The sequence below is a fragment of the Anguilla anguilla genome, chromosome 11 (genome assembly GCF_013347855.1).
Source record: "Anguilla anguilla isolate fAngAng1 chromosome 11, fAngAng1.pri, whole genome shotgun sequence".
Classification (NCBI taxonomy): domain Eukaryota; kingdom Metazoa; phylum Chordata; class Actinopteri; order Anguilliformes; family Anguillidae; genus Anguilla; species Anguilla anguilla.
This window is the reverse complement of record NC_049211.1, coordinates 16,830,762-16,852,617: the sequence shown is the minus strand read 5'-3', so window position 1 is coordinate 16,852,617 and position 21,856 is coordinate 16,830,762. Positions and strand designations below refer to the sequence as shown.

General features: G+C 39.8%; 1 protein-coding gene across 4 annotated transcripts in view; it reads left to right on the top strand.

Moving 5' to 3' along the window:
• cacna2d3a (calcium channel, voltage-dependent, alpha 2/delta subunit 3a) overlaps window positions 1–20,489 on the top strand; it is a 184,613-nt gene extending 164,124 nt beyond the window's left edge. For all 4 annotated transcript variants that reach the window (XM_035380856.1, XM_035380855.1, XM_035380854.1 and 1 more), the window contains 7 exons: window positions 3,753–3,828; window positions 4,705–4,757; window positions 5,185–5,240; window positions 7,066–7,180; window positions 15,695–15,807; window positions 16,771–16,853; window positions 17,215–20,489. In XM_035380856.1, the coding sequence (XP_035236747.1) occupies window positions 3,753–3,828; window positions 4,705–4,757; window positions 5,185–5,240; window positions 7,066–7,180; window positions 15,695–15,807; window positions 16,771–16,853; window positions 17,215–17,307 (589 nt within the window). In that variant the 3' untranslated portion in view covers window positions 17,308–20,489. The remainder of the gene's footprint in view (window positions 1–3,752; window positions 3,829–4,704; window positions 4,758–5,184; window positions 5,241–7,065; window positions 7,181–15,694; window positions 15,808–16,770; window positions 16,854–17,214) is intronic.
• Window positions 20,490–21,856: the final 1,367 nt, after the last annotated feature.

Genomic DNA, 21,856 nt, shown 5'->3' with positions numbered 1-21,856 from the left:
ATAGCCAGGAGCGTGGCGGAGCGCACAGGAGTGCATTGCTGTCCCCGGCCGCCCCCTCTGTGATGACAGCTCTTAAGCCGGCGAATGACGTCGCAGTATTTTGCGGCCACCTCTAACCCCACCACTCAATGGATTTTTCAGTTTAGGGCTTAGCTGAAATCTTCCCTGAGTAAGGGGAGCGGTTAATAAGATGGACTTGAGCAAACACATCTGGACGGGCCCAGGCCCGGGACTGGGTCTGCGCTGTGCGGCGGTGGACCGTGACATGTTTTCCTATGATTAATGGAGGAATGCGTTATGGGAGGAGCAGGATTTCCACAGCCCCCTTCATTTTGTTTTTCTTCGCCGGCTTAATAAGTAGCTGAAATGTAGCGAACGGGCTTGTTTGCGTTCGCTCAACACCTTCTTACATGCTTTACCACGAGTCACTTAGATGCTGCCCTCACCATTTGGCTCTTGGTTTCTGGTAAGAGCTATGGCTCTCCTTTTTAACTTACATGAATTTTATCAGTCCATCGTCAGATTATGACACCTTATGCAAATATAAATCAACTAAAATGCAGTGGATGTGTTACATTTGGATTACAAGTTATTTAATCAGTGTTAAAACTATTGAACAATTGAAAATAAATTTTGGCACTGCACATTAAAATAGAGTGAATGTGTTACAGTGCAGTGTGTAAGTATTTGGACAGTGACACTATTTTTGTTGTTTTGGCTCTGTATTCCAGCGCATAGGATTTGAAATAAAACAATGAGGTTGAAGTGCAGTCTGTCATCGAATTTGACTTTTAAATTTAAATTGAATGTAATCACATCCACATTGAGTGATCCCTGTAGGAAATACAGCCCTTTTTATACATAGTCCCCCTGTTTTAGAGGAGAAAAAGTAATTGGATAATTTGCTGCTTAGCTGTTTCTTGACCAGCTGTGTGTCTTTGCATCATTAGTCCATGCACAAGAAAGGTAACAAAAGGTCTAGATTTGATTCCAGCTGTGGAATTTGCATCCGGAGTCTGTTGCTGTTGTCTCTCAACATGAGGACCAAATAAGCGTCAATTCCAGTAAAGTAGGCCTTCATGAGACAGAAAAATCTGAATAAATCAATCAAAGACACAGCCAAAATATTTGGTGTTTCAAAATCAACTGTTTGATACATTGTTAGGGAGCAAGAATGTACCAGTGAGCTCAGCAATAGCAAACAATCTGGTAGACCACGGAAGACCACTGTGTTGTGAAGAAAAAATCTTTTTCAACTGTCAAATAGATCAAGAGCATTCTCCAGGATGTAGGAATAGATGTGTCAAGGACTACAATAAAAAGAAGACTACACCAACCTCAGAAAGTTCACCCCAAGATGCAAGCCACGGGTAAACCTGACGGACAGAATGACCAGGTTAGAGTTTGCAACAAAAAAAAGTAAGATGAGACCATTATTAAACTGGACCAAAGTGATGGAAAAAGGAAAGTGTGGAGAAAGAAATTACTCTAACTGCTTATGATCCAAAACACCCCCCCCCCCCCCGTGAAACACGGTGGAGGTAGTGTCATGGCTTGGGCATGTATGGCTGCCACTCGAACTGGCTCACTTATCTTCATTGATGATGTGACTACTGACAGCAGCAGGATTAATTATGTAGTGTATGGAAACATTTTATCTGCTCAGATACAACCAAATTCTACAAAACTCATTTGACCACGCTTTACCCTGCAGCAGGACAGTGACCCAAACATACTGCTATAGCAACCAATGAGGTTTTCAGGGTTAAAAAGTGGAATGTTCTTTACTGACTAAGTCCATCACCCATCCCAAATCCAAATGGACATGCCTTTCACTTGCTGAAGACTGAAGGCAAAATGCTCCAGAAAGAAACTGGCACTGAAGATGGCTGCAGTACAGGCCTGGCAGAACATCACCAGGGATTTTATTTCAAATTGTGTTCATTTGTCCAATTACTTTTGCACATAAGGTGGGGGACTGTGCATAAAAAGAGCTGTAATTCCTACAAAGACCACTCGATGCAAATGTAAATACCCACAAATTAAAGCTGACAGTCTGCACTATTCATTCATGTATTCATTCAAATACTATGTGCTGGAGTGCAGAGCCAAAGCAACAAAAATTATACCTCTGTCCAAATACTTACTCACTGCACTGTATGTTTTATGTCACTAAAAACTAGCATTCAGTTATTTCTCAGCACAAGAAAATAATGTTGAAATGATTTTAAATGTGGTTTCTTAACACTATGAACTAAATATAACATGGAATAGGATTGTAAATATAACATAAAACCAGTTTATGTTTGTTCTTCAAACTGAGAGTCAGTATTTGGCCTATTTGAAAAATAACTGACGCATGGCCTGCAGATTGGTTTTCAACAGAGATGTAATAGAGATGCTTTTTCAGGAAACTGCTTCAAACTCTAATGGTCAGAAAGGGCAACAATTCAAATACAAATAGTTTATGTGTGAGACGAAATGGCGTGCTTCAAAAAGCTTAGGTTTAGATCCGCAATGAAGAGCAAGGACTCAGTCTGTCCGAGAACTTGCCTCACTGTTTAATTTTGCTCAAGTCAAATGAACTGTTAATGTCATCAGTTCCGTTGGATTAGATTTAATTGAATCAAGACCCATATTGCATTTCTCTGTCACTGTTAATGATAGGGAGTCGAAGTCTTCCCTTTGCCTGCATGCAGAATGACCATGCGCTATTGCACCAGTGTCAGGCTGCGTCTGACGTCCATTAATAATGTACTCCAGATTGCACTTTCACCGAGTGGGCTAAGCTTCCAAAGCCCTCAATTTCCACACCGGGATCTACCCGCACCTGATTCCTTCATTCCCATGAACTTTGTGCAAATGGAAAAACTGAGATCCCCCCTGACGCCTTCTCCTAAGACCACCTCAGGCGTGTAATAGACACTGTTCTCTGCATGGTGGTTTTGGTTGTGGGACACCACGGCAGGTTTAAAGTTGAAAGCCTTCACCCCCTCTTGTGAACAGGGTGGCCAGACTTAGGTCCTGGGCCAGCTCTGATTTTTAGTCCTTTCCTGGTGCTAAGGGTCAGTCAGAGAGATATTCCAGTGTTTGTATGGGCCTTGAACTTAAATGCCACTGTGAAATTGAAAAAAAAGAAAATCTTTTGAACAGTGCCTTTTTGATATTCAAAGCATTTAAAGTTCAACGTTGTCTCAGACAATTCATTTCATATATACTTAATTAAATGGTCTGGAGGGCTTCTGTGTGCTTGCTTTTTTCAAGAAGCACTCCCAAAATACAAATTTGTTGAAGATATCAGGCCGAGTGCACTATAGATCTCTTAGACCTTATGAGTCAAAGTGAAGGCCATTTATAGTACATAAAAGACGTGAGACAGGATTGTGTCTTTGCCCGGGGTCTGGACATCGCTCCTCTCGTGCAGTCACACTCACAGACTGCCTCTCAGTGTAGACTTTGTTTTTTATCATGTGACATTTGAGATGGATATGAGACAATTTGGGTTTTTTCCCCTCATTCAGGGCCCTTTGATGTGCTGACAAAATTGCAGAATATTTTGTTGCCAGTTGCACTTTAAAAGACCAAAATGAAGACAAAGGAATTTATCAGCCTCCAAAGTCTGTTTTTTTGGATAGAACGTTGTTTGCTTGTAAAGTCAAAGCATTCTTTGCACTTTTACAGCATATTTAGTGCATTTACAAATGGGCCTTTTCTGCAGATTCATTATCTAATTCTCTTCTCTGTAATTCAAGGGTCACGCTTTACGACTATCAAGCCATCTGTAAGATCTATGCTGAAAGCAGTGACAGCGCTCACAGCTTGCTTGATGTGAGTACTCTCAAGGAGAATGAAATGTAAAAAATAATATTTATTTTTACTTTTCAACTTCTAATGTTTGATAGTGATTTTTATTTTTTTGATATTTATGTCTGGGAAATGTGTTTAAATATACAATGTATATTTTGAAATCTGAAATATATATTTGATTTTTTTTTAGTTACGTTATAAAATAAAGTTTATTGAAGTATTGTATTTCACACATTTAAAATGTTGTATTACAACAGAAGTTTTCACAGATTTTTAAGGAACCTGTTGTGTTTTTAGTAAAGATTTATCTAAAGGAACCTAGTTTCTGTATACTTTGAAATAGTGATACAATTCCCAAAAAACCAAGGAACATTATAATTCCTTGGGAAAAACACAGCATGAACAGAGTCCTGCATGATTTACAATCCACATTACTCAAGATTTATTTAAAAAAATGACATAGCAGGCATGCTTCTTTTAATTCATTCTTATTGAAATGGAGGCCAACAGAAATACTGACTGGTACAGATTTATAGCAGTAGTTTTACATACAGTAATTCTGTGGGTTGTATTTTAATGGTGGCCTATGACTGAATTCCAGAGGATCAGTGAGAGTCCTTTAAATGTGAATGCCATATCCATCTCTGGTTCCCTTTTCCCCCCATTAATATTGTGTATTTGATTTATTTGTTGCAGTTTGTGGGGGCTAATTCCCTTCTCCAAGGTGGTCCCCCACACAAAACAATTGGGGAAGCCACATCCGTAAAAGCTTGAAATTCAGTACTCTGTCTTGTCACTGATGGGTTTATGACTGTGCACACATCACTCCAATCAAATCAGAATGAAGTGATGTAAAATAATTCTGTGTTCTTTCTCTTTTCTCCTTTATTTTTCCAGCCATATTTTTACTTCTTTGCTGCTGTAAAATGGCTCATGACTGAACTTGTCATGTAAGTAACATTTGAGTGATTTCTTTATTATTATTTTGTTGTTGTTTAGAATCTGTTCTCTGACATGATGAGGTTACAGTATGCGCTCATGCAATATTTGCAAGCTGTAATGATAACCTCATGTAGCCACTCATTTCGTGTTTCCCAGAATGCATCTTCTATGTGGTTATAGAACCTTCCTCCTTCCTCCTGGGTGGCCTGATGTCACAGCTGGTCTTTCTTCCTTGTTTTTTTTTTTTTTTTTTTAAATCACAGAACAGATTCTGAAATGTTATAATATGTTGTTGATTTTCATTTCGCAAGAGGGTGATACTTTTTTCTTTTCTGCCATCTAAATACTGTACTAGCAACTGTTAAGATCATGTAAAGGTTCTGCTACTGTAGATATTGAGAGAATGTGAGAAAGATCTCCTCTGTGTCTTTATAGATTTATGGTGGAGTTCAATCTGTACAGCTGGTGGTATTCAGATCTCACAGCCAAAGGTGAGTGTGGGCAAAGGGGTGCAGGAGGTGGAGTGTGTTTTTATAATGTGAGCCTCCAAGCCACACCGAGTTCACACAGGTTCCATCTAGCGTGCACACTTCAGATGAGCGAGATGGCTTCCACAGCTCTCCACACAGCAGGGAGGGGTTGGCAATCCCTTCGTGAGTGTAACATTGCAAATCATGTACTATTCCATGTAATTTAACACACGTGCACGCACATGCACGCACACGCATACATACACACACACGCACTCACACACACACACACACACACATATGCAGATGCACACACACACACACACACACACACACACACAAACAGGCATGTTCAAAAACACATATATGCCAAAGGCCAGAAAGATTATGTATGTTCTCATTAAATTTTTATATGAATGAGAATATGAGAATGAACTGGAACATTATTACAAAGGTTGCCTAGCAAGTAAAATTTTATTCTGGTCTTTTAAAAGTTGGTTGTTCATTTTTACTGTTTAAATGTATGTATTTGTTATAAATGTGATGTATTTTTTCTGTGATTTGTTCTGTGAGACACTGTGTAAGAGTTTCTCTGGAAAAGCTGTTAGTTTGATAAGGTTGGATTGATCTGCTTGCCTTAATTAGTGTGCTTTGCTCTGGAATCTCCTGTTTCCTGTCCTCCTCCTCACTGTGTTGCTAAAAATAAAGAAAATAAAGAGCAAGCATAAAATGACAAATTACTACTCACCTCCACTGACCTCAGATATTTTATAAAAGAACAAAATGCTTGTTGCTGTCCCGAAATGACTCTACTCTATTATTTGTGAAAAAATGTGCGTGTCATATTAGTGATGTTAGGAGGCAGTATCCACTCTTATAATATAAGAAAGGAACTGCTGAAAGTATGAAAATAATTTGTTTTTGGGAATTTGTTTATCTTGCCTGGGTTTTGGCATTTCGGTTCAATATTGCTTCATTATGCCACTAATCGGCCATCCTAATGGCAAAACTCACAGACAGGTTTGTGTGGAGCATGGACTGTGAACACCGCAAAAATTCTCTGATTATTTGCGTTTTTTTCCTCTTTCTCTTCATTGAATTTGGAAGGAAAGTACAATTCTATGCACACTCTGTTTGTTAATGTTATGGTAAAATAATTACAGTACAATATATTACATTCTCCAACAAAATAATGGGTATTTTTACTTGCCATAGTCATAACATATTGAACACTGACTTCATATTTATTTTGCATGGATACTGTGGTTTGAATTTGTCTCCATTAGGAAATATGGATGTTGGATGCCAAACCAAAAGGGAATGATCCATTAAGATACAGATCTCTATTTTATATTATTTATGAAGCATAATTAGCCTCTCCAGAGGGAACTATATTTAATTGAATGCACTGATTTAAAAAAATAAATATTTATATGTAAGTTAAGTGAGAAGAACACTACAGGCTTGATCATTTTCTGACAGGCATGCATTTCCTATAAATTAGCACTAGATGGCAGCAGCTTTAAACTAATAACATTAGGAATTTAACACTTAAAAGCTGAACATTGTCTGTTAATGGCACATAATCTTGAAAGCACTTTAATTGTGTTAGACCATTTTGCCTGTATTGCCAGAATTTAATTTAATGTAAAATGAAACATTTAAATAAGTTGAGGAGAGTATTGTGTATGTTTCGAAAATTTGATAATTTAAAATTGTTGGATGAAAATGAGTGCTTAATGTGTGAAAAAATTATTCAAGAATTACACACAGTTGTATGTAGGACTAGGGGAATTTCTCTTATTTCTTATCACTGTAACACTCTTATCATATCCATTCTGCATAGCGCAACGGGGTGGCAGAACCATGCTGGTACCATGTGACACAGAGTACCCCGCCTTTGTCTCTGAGCGCACCATCAAGGAGACTATGGGGAACATTGACTGCGAGGGATGCATCAAGTGAGTAAATCATGTGCTCAATGGCACCTACAGGAGCTGTCATTTCTCAGCCAATCAGGCCCCAGAGCTCCATGCACACATGCGTACGCACACACATACGTATACGCTTCATGCGTTTACACAAGAGATGGCAGCTTTGGGATTGTATTAGGGGAAGAAGGGTGGAGTTGAGCTCGGTGCGTGGCTGGGTGGAGCTGCTCCTTGCTGGAGGTGGAGGCCCCCTTCTCTTCACCACACCCACTGCAGCCATGCAAATGTATAAGGAAAGTGAGTTGTATATGTAAAGAAAATCCTTATTATTAGCCTGCTTATGGCTCACATTTTTATGATGTATTTAAGCAACCCCCCCTCCTTCTTGTTCAGCAAGTGTTTGACATTTGGCATGGTTCAGAGCCTCGAAGTATGACCGGGGGCGGTGGGGTGGGGGGGCATTTTTTAGGGGCCTTTTGACCCAGGACAGTGCTCTCATCTCTCACCATGGCACAAGAGCTGTCATTGTACTCCTCCATGTTTTAATTGCTGCAATTATTCTTGAGTGATACAAATTTTGTCTTATATAAACTCGCCTTTGTTTACATCATTTAATGGAACAAATTGTTGCCCCAGATAGGAAATTAGCAGACATTTTCCATATGCTTCTGCTGCATGCTCACCCCTCATCTCGGTTCCTTTATGTTTTGCGCTGAAGAGGCGACATATTTAAGGAATGCCCTACAAAGTTGGCGTTGTTCTTATTTTTTCATCATTGTTTCAAAGCTCTGGCTCCCGGAGTAAAGTGCCAATAACGTGGAGTTAGCAATTAGCGCATTCACAGTGAACCTTTGTCTGCAATTCCCTGCGTCCAGTTCTTCTCCTCGGCAGGGCCCAGCGGCAGTATTATCCTAAATCAATCACTCAGTCCCCAAACAAGAGGCAGGCAGAGCCACAGCTGTTTGGCAGGAGATATCACTGATGGCCCGGGGGCATGGCCATGTGCCTCTCCCTCGGTCTGGTGTTGACGCCATGCTAGCTGCAGTCTTCTACAGGGATCCATACCACGGTGGTTAATTGGTCTGGAGTGTTTAGATAAAGCACTGTATTTTTGTATCGCTGTGGAAAACAATGAGGCAAGATCGTCACCTCAGAAAAAGGGAGGTGTGGTTCCTTCTTGAGAACGCACACAGTTTTGGTCTCGCATTCCATGCATCACAGGTGCTAAATGTTAGATATAAAGACAGCATTCAGTGAGCATTTTGATTGATCGATTGTTTTATTGGTGAATATGTCAATGAAAATCTGTGTGAATCTAGCATACCTCGACTAAATAGTACGCAGCCAAGACCAATGAATATGTCTGGTTCATACTTTTCATGGGCAAAAGTCCCTAGTTGGTTTTAATCCAAGGAAATAGCTAAATGACAAATTGGAATTGTGTAAGATGTGATGACGATATTGACTGGATTTCAGAAATCATTTTCATCATGAGAGAAATCTTGATGTCTGAGGTTTCAGTGAGAGAAAAAGTAACAATGTGGTTTGTCCGTATTTGGGGTTGTCGGTATGATTTACACTCCGCTGAAGATGAGGGAAATGTGATATTACTGAGACAATGTAGAGTATGTGCCAGAGATGAAGGGGAGGTGTGTTTCTCTGTGAAGGCATTTCTATTGAGATGTAGCAGAAATGCCTTCGTCAGCCCATATCCTTTGCTAAATCACATTACGTTTCATCTCAGTCTGTTATTTGCCTTTGTAGTTGATTGTTGCCATACCCTCATGAGTGCTGCTTGTCTTGCTTTTGTGTAATGTGAAGGACCTTATCCCAGGTTATGAAGAATGGGCAGTAGTACTCCAGCATAATTCACATGGTTGGAACTTGGTGGACGAAGGTTTGAAAGACACAAATATGAAGAATAAGTATGCAGATATATGCTACTGGGTATAACTGGTGATTTGAGGTGATAAATGGTTATTATTTCAAAAGCCAGTCACCAGTGCAACCATAACCAAATGTTTGGAGTAAGAATAGAAGTGACTGAGATGGTGTTAAAAAGGACATATAGTGTAGGTTTGCTGTTAGAACAATGTTTGTCTGATGAGAGGCATATTTTTATCCTATGGGAAATGGGCTGAATATGTGCACTGAACTGTTGCTGCTCGGAGTTTCGAATCTCCAGGTTGTGAGGGTAATAAAGTCGATTCGTCACTCGGCTCCAGACTTCCCGCCCGTCTGGAACATCTCACCGTTGATTTGCCGATTCTCTTGACAGACCTAACAAAATGACTACGACTTTGACCCTCTTGGCATGCATTTATCTTGTTAGCTGTCCCGCTTTCCTCCCTGGAAGAGACGTGTATTTACCATAAGAGAAAACCTACCATATCACAGGGCGCGAGAAGTCAAGCTGCGAGATTCTTTGTAAGTGTTGTGAACTGGCTTGGCTAAACAAAGAAAAATTCTGAGCAGATGAGATAAGGTTTGTGTAGAATATCGGACTGTGACTTTCTTCCTGGCCCCAGGTCTTGCTTGAACCGCTAACGGTTTTCCCTCATTGGGGCTTCACTGCTATCTCAGGCAAGGGTCGGGGCAGACCACCATGTCTGAGATAGCTCTGAGCATAAGTCAGCCCTACCGTCTCTGGTGCTGAATCACCAGCTGCTGCAACCTCTGCCCACAGACCTCAAGATGACCAAAACCAGGCCCTTCTACATGACCTGCAGCTCTGCTGTATGTTTGCAGCAAGAACTTGAATTAGGGCTCCTGACACATCTCTGATGTTGTCACTCATCTCTGGTTTTGTGAGTGAGGCTGAGGGTGGGGTTAAAGTACAAACAAGACTATGGGTGCGAGGTCAACAGGACTGCAGTATATATTGCACACATGCTGAATGGAGGAAGAGTCTTCATATTGCATTATTTACAAAAAATAATTTAACAGGTGTTTTGATGTGTTCATGGCTTAGCGGAGGCAACTTCGGAGAGTTGCCATTCTTTGGTTCACGAAATCATTGCCTTCCACAGACCTAAACACCTATACTCTCTGGTGTACAGTTCGATATAACTGAACCTACTCTGTTTTTCTAAGCTGTGCTAAAAGAAAAAAAATTATACTTTAAGGCACAAGTTTAATTGGGAAAATATCTTACTGATTAAAAATGTGACGAGAGCATTCATACACAGCGATTACATGTAGACTTGGTAGTACTGAAAAGACAAGCTTCTTGAAAAAAGCTTCCTTTCAGAAATAAGAAAATTAGTGTGGTCCCCATTAACAATTTAAGGTTTTTTGTCAGGCAATTTCGGGGTGTTCTACGGATCATTCAAATAAGCGCTCATTGCTTCCAGCTGTGGAAACGAAAAGCAAGCTGAGATATTTGTATCCTCCGTGTGTATCCTTGTGGGGTTAAAGGTGCAATCATGGAGCTGAGGATGCCAAGAAGAAAAGTGTCATGATATTGGAAAATCAAAACACTACTGTCACAAATTATAGCTGAGGTAATATTTAAACTACTAAAAAGACCTTCTGGCAGAGCTACAGCAAATAGTGTGGGACATGGATCCCGCTATTGGGATGAGGATGGCAGAAATCCCAAGCACATTAGCAAATTTACAGCGAATGGCATCACTGTATTCAGGCCGCGGATTTAAATAGATCACATGTGGTTGTGTGACCTCTAAAACCTTGCTAATAAATCTTCCTAAAATCTGTGTAATCTCATTAAATTTACTCAGTGGAGGCTGAGATTAAGTAAATCTTGTTTGGATAAAGAAAATTGATTAGAGAGAGCCAATATTATTTCTGTTCACAAAAAGTGTTTCAATTTAACAGGAAGATCTTTGAGTTTAAAGGGGAATGTGTGTGGATTTTAAATAAATCTTTAAAAAGTATTAATATGATGAAGTAAGTAACAAGAAATGGGGTATTTATTGTCTCTATTTGAGATTTTCTAGGTTATGATGGGAGCGGATAAAAGTTCAGTTCAAGTCTAGCTTTCGTTCATTTAAAATTTTATGTTACAATGTGTGATTTTTGCTATACTATATACTGTGTGAAAGTACATATTGTATTTTAAATTTGCTTTTAATATTTTGCAAAACAACTCTCATGGTCATGTTTCTGATTATACTATAGAGGTGTAGTCTTTCCCTTAAAGTGTGTTTGTTTTTAAAAAATAATTCTAACACTCCATTAATTAAATATATTCTGGATGGACTAGAAATGAAGACATTTTTAATCCAGACACACTTTTTGTTGTAAACTTTCTTAGATCCTTTAAATGTAAAGCATGGAAACAAAGCAATAATCTGCCCATAATACATAATACAGTTTCTATAGTTACATGTTTCTATTGTATTTGAAAATTAAGCCATCATTTATGACAGTGAGATAAACTATGGTGATATGCAAAAAGACAAAGTTTTCCTTACTATTGCTCTTCAGCATATTTACCAAATGTTAACAAATACAATTAGGTTCTATGTAAAAAGGTAGTAGGCATATATGATAGTTAAACCATGTTCAACCAAAAACGTTCCCTGGAATTGTTTTTTCAAAGACCCACCCTGGGTGTCTTTAAATGGTGCTAGTTTGTTCTAAAAACTCTGCAGCTCTTCTGGGTAACCTTTTTAAATCTGGAACAAATTAGTCCCTAAGAGAAACTGTCAGGGTTTTGGAGGTTTGTGGTTGGCTTTATATGAGTATTTACTGTTCTGTTCATTATAGCACAGGACAGAGTGGAATTTATAAGCGACCTGATAAAAATGGAGAATTGCTCTAAAAGGACGGGAAAAAACTGGAACAGCCCCTCTGTGCACAATTGTTTGTAGAATGTTATTGGACTCTTTGATGTATTGTTAAGGTTTCATTGTGTTGTGTGTCCAGAGTAATTCAGAGTTCATGTGAATCCTCATCAGGTATGAGAGTGCACTATCTTTACTCACTTGCACTATCTGCTCCTGATTCGTCTCTCTTTACATGCTCAGCCATAACCCCCCAGCTGTACCCATGTTCAGCTGGCTCTCAAACCCTGTAAGTGACTGTGTAGAGCTGTAATGCAGACCGTAATGTAGGCCACTGGCCTTTAAGTATCGTTACATAAAACCTCCTATTTATTACTTCCTCGGGAGGACTCCTGCAATGTTCTGGAGGTTTGGTCAGGTCCCCCCACCCCTCTGCGTGTGCAGTCATCTGTCATATTTGTGACTGTAAGGCATTGGAGGATTGTGGGAAGTGCGGAAAAACTCACAAAATAAAATGGTGTCATGTTTATGTGCAGTATTTATGGGCATTGCTCTAGATACAGTTTCATGAGGGCTAGGTAGAAACTGGGATTGAGTACGTTTGCATTGTCTGAGCGCACAATTTTCCAGCCAGAGTAATGTTTTAAGCACACCAAATCAAATGTGCCTATGGTTCTGACAGAAAGGCAGTATAGAATATCTCAGAAATTAATCTTGATGTCACTAACCTACAGGCATCTTCAAAGGAACATGCAGCAGGGAAATGGGCTATTCGTCCACATTTGTTTCTTATTGCTTTCTTTTTTTCCACATTGTCAGACTTTATTGCATGCAGGAAAATAAACAAGGTGTCGGCTATAACTAATATGCAGTATCTCCATATTCTGGGAACCATCAAAGTTTCTTCTAGTAGTAATCTTTTAGATGATTATTCGCTTGACCATTTCTGAGGGTACATTCATAAAGGACACTTTTAAAAAAATTGATTGGTTCAATTATCAGGAGGGGGGTCTAATGTGGATAAAGACACATTAGGCCCCCCTCCTGATTAGCTGATGCTCAATTTCATTTTTTTTATGATTAGATTTTTAATTTGTTATTCTTAAACAAGTAAAATGATTAGTTGCATGTAACTGGTATAATTTGCTGTAGATAGTGTAATTTGCTGTGTGACATGTTGATATACATTTTTAAAGTTTAAAAAAGAAGTTCCTTCATAACTCTCAGGTAACACTTCTGTGCAAACCAGTCAAAAGTGTATCTTTAAAACCATGCAGTCCATTGGCACTGAGTCAATTGTAGGTGTGTAAGTGCTCATATGGTTAAGAATGTTGTGTGAAGGTGTGTGGCCATCAGGTGTGTTCTGTATCAGCCTAGAGACTCCCTGATGGGAAATTCCTCCTCAGATTTGTGGGTAGGAAGATCTTATTGGAAAACCTCACACGGTGGCTGTTTGTATGTGTGCACAGTTAACAGCGCTCGTTAACTCTGAAACCACAGTCTGACCCTGTCATTCATTACGTAATTACAAAACACAGCACACAGGTTCCAGGAGCCTAAAATCTGACATCATCCCCAAAAGCCTCTCTGTAGTGCTGACTTCTAGGAGCTCTTTCAGTTGTTCAGGTGCACATTAATTGTTGTCATTTAATCATTTAAAATGTATTTTTTCATTTGCATAATTTTGTTTGCGCTTGGGTCAAAAGACAGGTATTTGTTCACTGAGAAGTTTACATGGAAACTATTTGTTGTGATGTTTCTTTCTTTGCTTGTTTCCCTGAATTGCTGGACCATTCATAATCAAGTTAATATAACTCTGTGGAGAATTACTGCTGTGTCTTGGAAGTTGACTGGGTAGTCATGTGCTGCTTGACTTCACACCTTGCAAGTCATTACATCTTCTTGTAGACATTTGGTAACAAGGCAGAAAATAGTTTCACTGTCTGTCGTGTGTGTAATTGGCAGTGCATTAGCTTCAAGTATGGCACTTTGTACCACTTTTTTGTATAGGAAATCCAGTTTAATAAATAGGTTTACAGGCTGTCTCAGCAGTAAATCCTACGCATTGTAAATAGCCACGGCTGATGGCACCTGCTGAGTAAATGACTGTCTTTGCCTCTTTGATCTCAGTTGAGTTGAGTATAGATTAGCTTATAGCTTAGAGTATAGGGGGCGACATAGCTCAGTAGGTAAGACCAATTGTCTGGCAGTCGGAGGGTTGCCGGTTCAAACCCCGCCCTGGGCGTGTCGAAGTGTCCTTGAGCAAGACACCTAACCCCTAACCCCTAACTGCTCTGGTGAATGAGAGGCATCAATTGTAAAGCGCTTTGGATAAAAGCGCTATATAAATGTAGTCCATTTAGCTTGCCTGTAATAGTGCGCCATTATTGGGAATGGTTTGCGGGGATGTGAGTGCTGGCTCATATACATCAGCCTTGCAGTCTCTCTTTATTTTTTATTACACTTTAACTGTACATTGATTTCTGCATCATCTGTTTTCTGCTCAATTTTAAACATCAGAAGCTTAGTTCGTCCCCACAATGAAATGGCGGGTTTCGTTTTTGAGGGACTTCTGGAGCTCTGTTTGTTGTTTCCCCCTCCGTGTCCTGATGACATGCCCTGCTCTGGCCAATCAGCAGCTGTGCTGCTGCGATGTGTTTATCTTTTTTCACCAGAGTCATTTCCTCCCAGCAGGTTCTGTTTTATATTGGTTGAGTAGAGCTATCCCCTCCATTCCGGGGCATTTTTAAGACGAAAGGATTCACAGGAATTTGTCTACCACATGATAAATGTCTTACAGTGAAATCCATAAATCTCTGATACTGTAGGAAAGATCATCCCACTGACTTTTTCCCAGCATTGGCCTCATGTAGATTTATAAATCGGGTGCCAGGGCCCCCAAATCAAAATTCATCTCCCAGGACTATAGAAAATGAAATAAATTTGGGAGTTTAAGTGTGGTTCCAATTTGTCTCTTTTCAAATGCTTTATATTTTGCAACACTTCATCGGTGAGGAGGAAAAAAGTCTTCAAGATCATTTATAGTGAATATGATAAAAATGGTGATTGGAGATGAAACAAAAGAAAAACATCTGGAAAGGCAGATCACATTGTGGAGGCTATGTTCACCTTGGCACATGTTCTGTCATTACTACACACAGAGATCATGTTCTCCTTCCAGGTCACACTGTGTGTGTGTGTGCGTGTCTGTGTGTGTATGCGTATGTGTGTGTGTGTGCATATGTATGTGTGTGTGTGTGTGAGAGAGAGAGAGAGAGAGAAAGAGGTAGAGGGAGAGAAAGAGAGTGAGAGAGTGATCAGTGCTGCATTTGGGATAAATAAAATGTTCATATGATACTATAACTATATTTTGTTTAAATCTCTTCCATCTCTTACATCACTTATTGCAAAATAACAACATTGATATTTTCACTATCTATATATGGCATGTGGAGGGTTTTTACTTTTTAGAAGCAGTCATTATTTTTTACTGCCTTGTGTTGTTTGCCTCTGTGTACTGAATGTGAATGGCCTTTAAAGAGATTTCCAAGCATGAAAGTTATTTGCAAGGTTAAATATAACTGTAATGTAATACAGTGTGGCCCCTTACAACCAGTTTTTGATTGCATTCTAAACATACAGTGTGTTCTGTTCATTCACATGAAGTGTGCTTCCTAACCCAAGAATCTAACCATCTATGACCCTTCACTCAGCTCCGCAAAGAAAAACAGTACAGAGATGGAAAAGAAAGAAAATGAAAACATCATTTTGACTTTTTTTTTTTTTCTTCCTCCAGATCGTTCGTCATTCAGCAAATCCCGAGCAGCAACCTTTTTATGGTGGTGGTGGACAGTAAATGCGACTGCCGGTCTGCCACGCCCATCACCATGGAGCCCATAGAGATCATGTATATCCTTTTCTGTCTCTTGATGAAGTGAATCTGTGTAAAAGTTCAGCGTGCCCTGCCACTTCCATGGAATTTCACAGAGCTTTTGAAATGGATTTGTGACAAAAGTTCAATTTTCTGGGTGAATTGTATGGTGCTGGTGCTAGATGTGTTTTTCATTTGACGATGGCCCTTTCATTTACGGTTTGCAGTGTGTGTTGTGAGACGTGTGAGTCAGTGTGACAGCAGGGCCCCTGCCAGTTCTTTTCTTGCTGTTGAAGATCTGAACCATAAACCACCACAACATGCAATGGTGTTTATCAGGCAGTTAACTGTTAACAGTTCCTACTTTCAGTAATAAGGAATTAATAAAACTATCCAGATAGCTGTGCTGCCAAGCAGCATTACAGACAAGGAAGGTTTTAATTAAATTTTTATTGACTCAGTGTGGTCAGTTCCAAGGCCTTCATTTTGTTTAGTTTAATTCTTTGTCTTGAGCCGAGAATCGCAGAAAAAGACATTCTTTCAAGTAGGACGTAAATGCATAAGCCTATCATTTCTTTTTCACCTCATAAATATTGTGGTGCCAGCATTTTGGTCACTTAAATATTATTTTGAATACGTGCTGCTGGGAACATTTGAGGGGGAAAATCTGTTTAATTTGTGGACAGGCTTTGTTGAAGTTTCTTCCCCTTTTGCTCTCATTTTATATGAGATGTGTCTTAATGCCTTTGAAAATGCATATATCTTAACATGAACAACTGAGGTTTTAAAGTATTACAGTCTTTTGAGTTTGGGAAGTGTATTTCACAACACCTTTAAATCAAGAAATGATCTATAACAGACGTGGTATTACAGAAGGCAAGAATGCATGCAGAACAATAAATGTTGCTTCAGTTCTTTTATTTATTTTGGAAATGACATTGACACTCCACTCATTTCTTACATGACAAGTTTTCTAGCACTCTCTTTAACTCCTGCTGAACATAACGAATCCCTGAAATGTGAGCGGTTAAAATCACAGAAGGACCGGAGACGCCCTGATTCTTGTCATCCTTTCCACCCTGAGGTACTGTGGGTGTATGTTTGTGTATGTGTGTGTGGTGCAACTTTGTCTAAACTCAGTCTCAGACAATATCATTATTGTCACATGACTGAAACCATAGATATCTTTGGCCACAGTGGTGGCCTTGTCATACTTAGGCCAAGCATTTCCCGGCACTTATGTATTTGCTAGCGCGGACTGTGCTGACCAGAGTTCCAGATCATGTTCAGGTGCAGTGTATCCATGAACAGCCATGTAAGAGTTATTTAATACTCAGCTGGATGTAAGAATTCTACGGAATTACATTCCTGCTTCAGTTCCAGTTTCCCCTGTGAAATGTCACGAGAGGAGAAATTCACACCTCTTGCTCTCGTTTGCATCGCAGGAAAACGCTATGGAGTGTGGCGGAGCGCTAGGCCTTGCACCCCAGATGGCGGGAATCCTGCTGCCGCTGCTCTTCTCTCTGCTTGCCAGGTGACGAGGAGCATCTGGCACCCGGCACCCGGCACGGCATGCTGAACAAACACGGAGAAAATCACGGACTTGAAGTACTGATGTGGCATAGCAGAATTTAACTTCGGTTGAAAACATTGGCATTTCATGGACATTCATGAATTTAAGTGGCCAGTTGGAGTAATGGAGTAATGTACTCCAGTTTTCAACAAATATGAGTGTGTGTGTGTGTATGTGTCTGTGTGTGCGTGTGTGTGAGTGTGTGTGTGTGTGCGTATGTGCGTATGTGTGCATATATATATATAAAGTTTTATTTATTTATAGTTTGCAAATGGTAACCATAAACTGTGACACTGGGACATGAGTTTGCAGAAGAGTGGTCATTATTTTGAGCTTTGCCTTATACAAAAACAACCTGGTCTTGTTTGTATACTTTTTAAATAGAATTATCTTTAAAATAATGGGGTAACAGGGAATGGTTTGTGTTGAAGACAATAGCTCATTTTATAACTGTTAAATCTGGGTTACTAGGAGACCAGGCTGCTCTTTTTATATGACAAAACTGAGATGATCAAAGCAAGGAGCATTTCATTTAAACCAAACGGATGCATGAAAAGAATCACTTTGACATGGAATAAATTTATTTTTGGTCTGCAGATCATTAATACTTAAGGAATAAAAACTGGCAAACTCACAGAGGTGGATAATATGAGACTCCCTAAAAATGAGATTTCTGTTTTCATGGTGGAAGTATATTTCTATAAATTTCTTGCAGTTATGCTCAAGCTCATTTAAGAAAAAGTCATGCTTGTAAATTGCCAAATGAATATGAAACCTATTTTTATCATCAGAACTTGTCTAATGCTTACATGAATTTACTTTGAAGAAAGACTGGGTTGTGTGTGAATGTATGTGTGTGTGTGTGTGTGCGTGCGTGTGAATTTTTGTTTAGTATGGAAGAAAAGTGAATAAGATCATGTGCAATAAATCAATGAGAATTCATCATCATTTCACTAATAGCAGTGGGGAAAAATTGGGACTCAGAAAATGAAGACTGTTTTGCACTTAATGTTCCATCTTAGTACGTTTCATTACATGAATTCATTTTGAAGATTATCCGGTGATAATTACAGAATAGTGCGTACAATAAAGCTAGATGAACACCAGTATATAGAATCAGGATTAGTAAGATGCAATGAAAACAAAATGTCATTGTTTGAAAGAATGTTGTAATAAACATATCTTTCACAAATGCCATAGGGAAGGTACTGCACCTGGAAAGAATGTGCACCTGCCATGTTCTCCAGACTGGCTCCATGCCACAGGGCTTGTTTAAGAAAGAGCTGTCTCAGGGTGCTGGAACATTACACCCCAACACTGACTGATTCCGTTTATGAAGTGGTGAGCCATCTTATTGGAGAGTTTAGGAATCGCTTGCACAGTATTTGTTCTTGATCTGTTTATGCTTCACCAGTTGTCTTGTGGGGTACAGCGGCAGAAGACTCTGGTAGAGGCCAAATGATTATTACTCCCCCCCACCCCCCACCCCCCCATCACTATGCCATAAAATAAATATTTCATTTATATCTGAGAATGCACATGAAATATTTGTTTGACAACGCACATTTGAAATATTGTTTGAGCTATACTGATAGTTACTTTGTGGTCTGCTCTCTCTCCCTCAGTAGTCAGGGATAGATACTGGTGGCTATTTTACCCACATCTGATTAATGCTTGAGCAGGCATATTTGTTTTCCATCAGCCGTAATGGAGGACACATGTTTGATTATGGTTCTTGGTTCTATGATAAATTGACTGTTTTGTGGCCGCCTCTCCCGTTCCCCTGTGGCCTTATCTCCGACCCCATCAGGGCTGCGGCCTGCATTGTATTCAGAGGCATGCCACCCATTGGTGCACAGCGAGGAGGTTTTCTTTTCCTTCAGAGAAACATCAATCTCGTATTACCGGGGGCAGTGCACCAAAAACAGAGAACATAACAGAAAACACATTAAACAATGTTATTAAACATGCTGGGAATTACTTGTGAATTTGCTTTTCATTTTCTGCCAGTTTTATATATATTTATTTGCTTACTCTGTCACAACCACTTTCTTGTGCTTGCTTTTCAGTGTTGCGTTTTCCCTCTTGTGAGACTAAATCTGTACTCGAGAAGGGTTGTGAATTGGAGCCATGCATGGGCTGAGTGAACTGTAAATCCCAGAGCCTGATGATCACAAACTGAATTGATTTATGCACTCTGGGGAGGTGCCACCCCTCCCGTGGAAGGGGGCTGCTTTGAGCTGTGGCTGGGAGGCGTTTCCATTTCTGTGGTCAGTAATTAGTCACTGTATAATTGACTGCGTATAACAGTCCAATCATTTGTGTCTCCTCCCAGGAGACAAGATTGATAATGGCAAGGAGGCCCCGCTTAAGCACAAGATATTCCACTAGGAACTAATTATTCATTTTTCTAACTGCCGTTTAGATCACTAGAGGCAACCAGACACTAGACTTGGTAACAAATGCTTTTTTGCTCTTGTTTTTATTACTGAAGGAAAGTGTAGGAGTAAACATTCTCTAATTGGAGAGAATTCAGCATAGAGAAAGACCTCCTCTCTCCTCCTTATCTCTGACATTGTCTGTGATTGACTCATCTCCTTCGCGGAGCGAACTTGCACTAGGGAGAATTTGCATGCAACTGCAACTCCTATAGCTTCACAGATGGATTGCATCCCAGTGCTAGGGCATTGTTTTCAGGGTAAATTAAGCTGAACCAAAAGGAATGGGGAAGAATGCACTGGGGAGGTTAGCAAATCAGCAGTGTGCACACAGTAAAAACTAGAAAACAGAAGGAAACAAAGTGCTAAAATAAAGCAGTACTGCTGAGCATTCCCTTTCTAAGTGATCTACAAGTTTACAAAAAGGGATTTATGAAATGGCTCTTGGCATCTTAGTGTTAGAAAACCTCACAGAAATTACCTTTTTTGTTTCATTTGGTGGTTAGTTCTGCGTCAGGCAAATCACAACTACTGAATTCTGTGGATGTGGATATCTTTGGCCTTTCAGGATCAATCAATTCAGAAGAGATTTTTGATGAAAATGGTTTGTTTGTCTGTTAGAGTTAGTGTAAATTCCATTGTTGACTGTTTTGGATCAATATTGATATGCACTGTTAAAAAGAAATAAATCTTGAATTCTTCTTTTGTATTTATTGTCTTTATGTGTTTAATTTTTTGGAGGGGAGGCGAGTGGTGGGTAAAATTATTTAATGTAGCAAAGTACACCTGAATTACACCAGTTTGTACCATTTTTGTTCCAGTTAAGGGGGAAATGTACCACACAGTAACATCTGAGTTCTTCATTGGTCCTTTTCCTTTTCAAGCAATCCGCTCGAGTTAGCTGTGGTAGACTTGAGAGTATATCCGACAGCACATTTTTGGAGGGCTAAGGTCATGGCCTGTTCAGAAACACAGTGAGCTGCCGTGCCAGTCTGGTCTCACACCTCATCGCCAAAAGCACATCAGTCAGATGGTCAATCAAGGCTGGACAAACCAAGTGCACCGCAGAGCAGACGTCAGCACTTGGAACATTCTTTTCTTTGGGGCCATGGTCATGTTAAAATGGAAATGATATTCACCACACAGGCCACACAAACTCCTGGCCAGGGCATATGCCCATTTATGCTCCAGAATTATGGGAAATTTGGAAAAGAAATAAATGATTAAAAAAAAAAAAAAAAAAAAAACTATTCTACTCCATCATTGAGTTACACAGGGCTGTGTGCAGAATGTCTCTGTGCTACATAAGAATAACAGAGATAAAACCCTCATTATCCAAACAGCAACAGGCCGGCTTCGGTTTGGTTTGGCCTGGGGAAAAAGTACATTCAAGGCTGCAAGTCAAGGAGTGTGTTTCTTGACTATGTCACCCGCTTGAAGGGCAATTGTAGGAGTTTTCTGGCCGGCCACTCGGAACACGCACAGTATTCAACATTGCTGTATGTCACTGTTCAAACAGAACTTGTAAGGGAGTAATTAAGGCTCATTAGTGCAGTCCTTGTTTCCCTAGGCTGTCAGAAGGGTTTCTGTGACTGTGTGGATATGATGGTGCCTTTGTGGGACCATGCTGTTTGTTGAATATAGGCTCAGGCAGCTGCACGGTACCAAAATTATTTATGACCGCCGGGTCAGTTGCAGTCATGATTTCTTCAGCCAGACATACACAGTTCAAAAGGTGTATGTGGCTTTTTTACAGTCAGTATCTATACCTTCTCAGATCATTCAATCGAAGGACAAGAGCAGTTTGACTTTAATATTCATGCTGTTGTTACTTACATATTGTTTTGACCTATGAATTGGGTAATCTCCCTACTTCCAGACGGTAAATGACTTATTTACTACCAGGCAGGTAGAATGGTGGACTGGGATGCTGACCATGTCATCAGCACACACCCACTGCCTGCTCCCATGAACAAGAGCTATAATTCCCCCTCTATCCCAAGGTTTGCATCCTCCCCCTGCTTCCCTGTCTAAACACCACCCGCTATGTGCTGGCAACCATGGTGATAATTACCA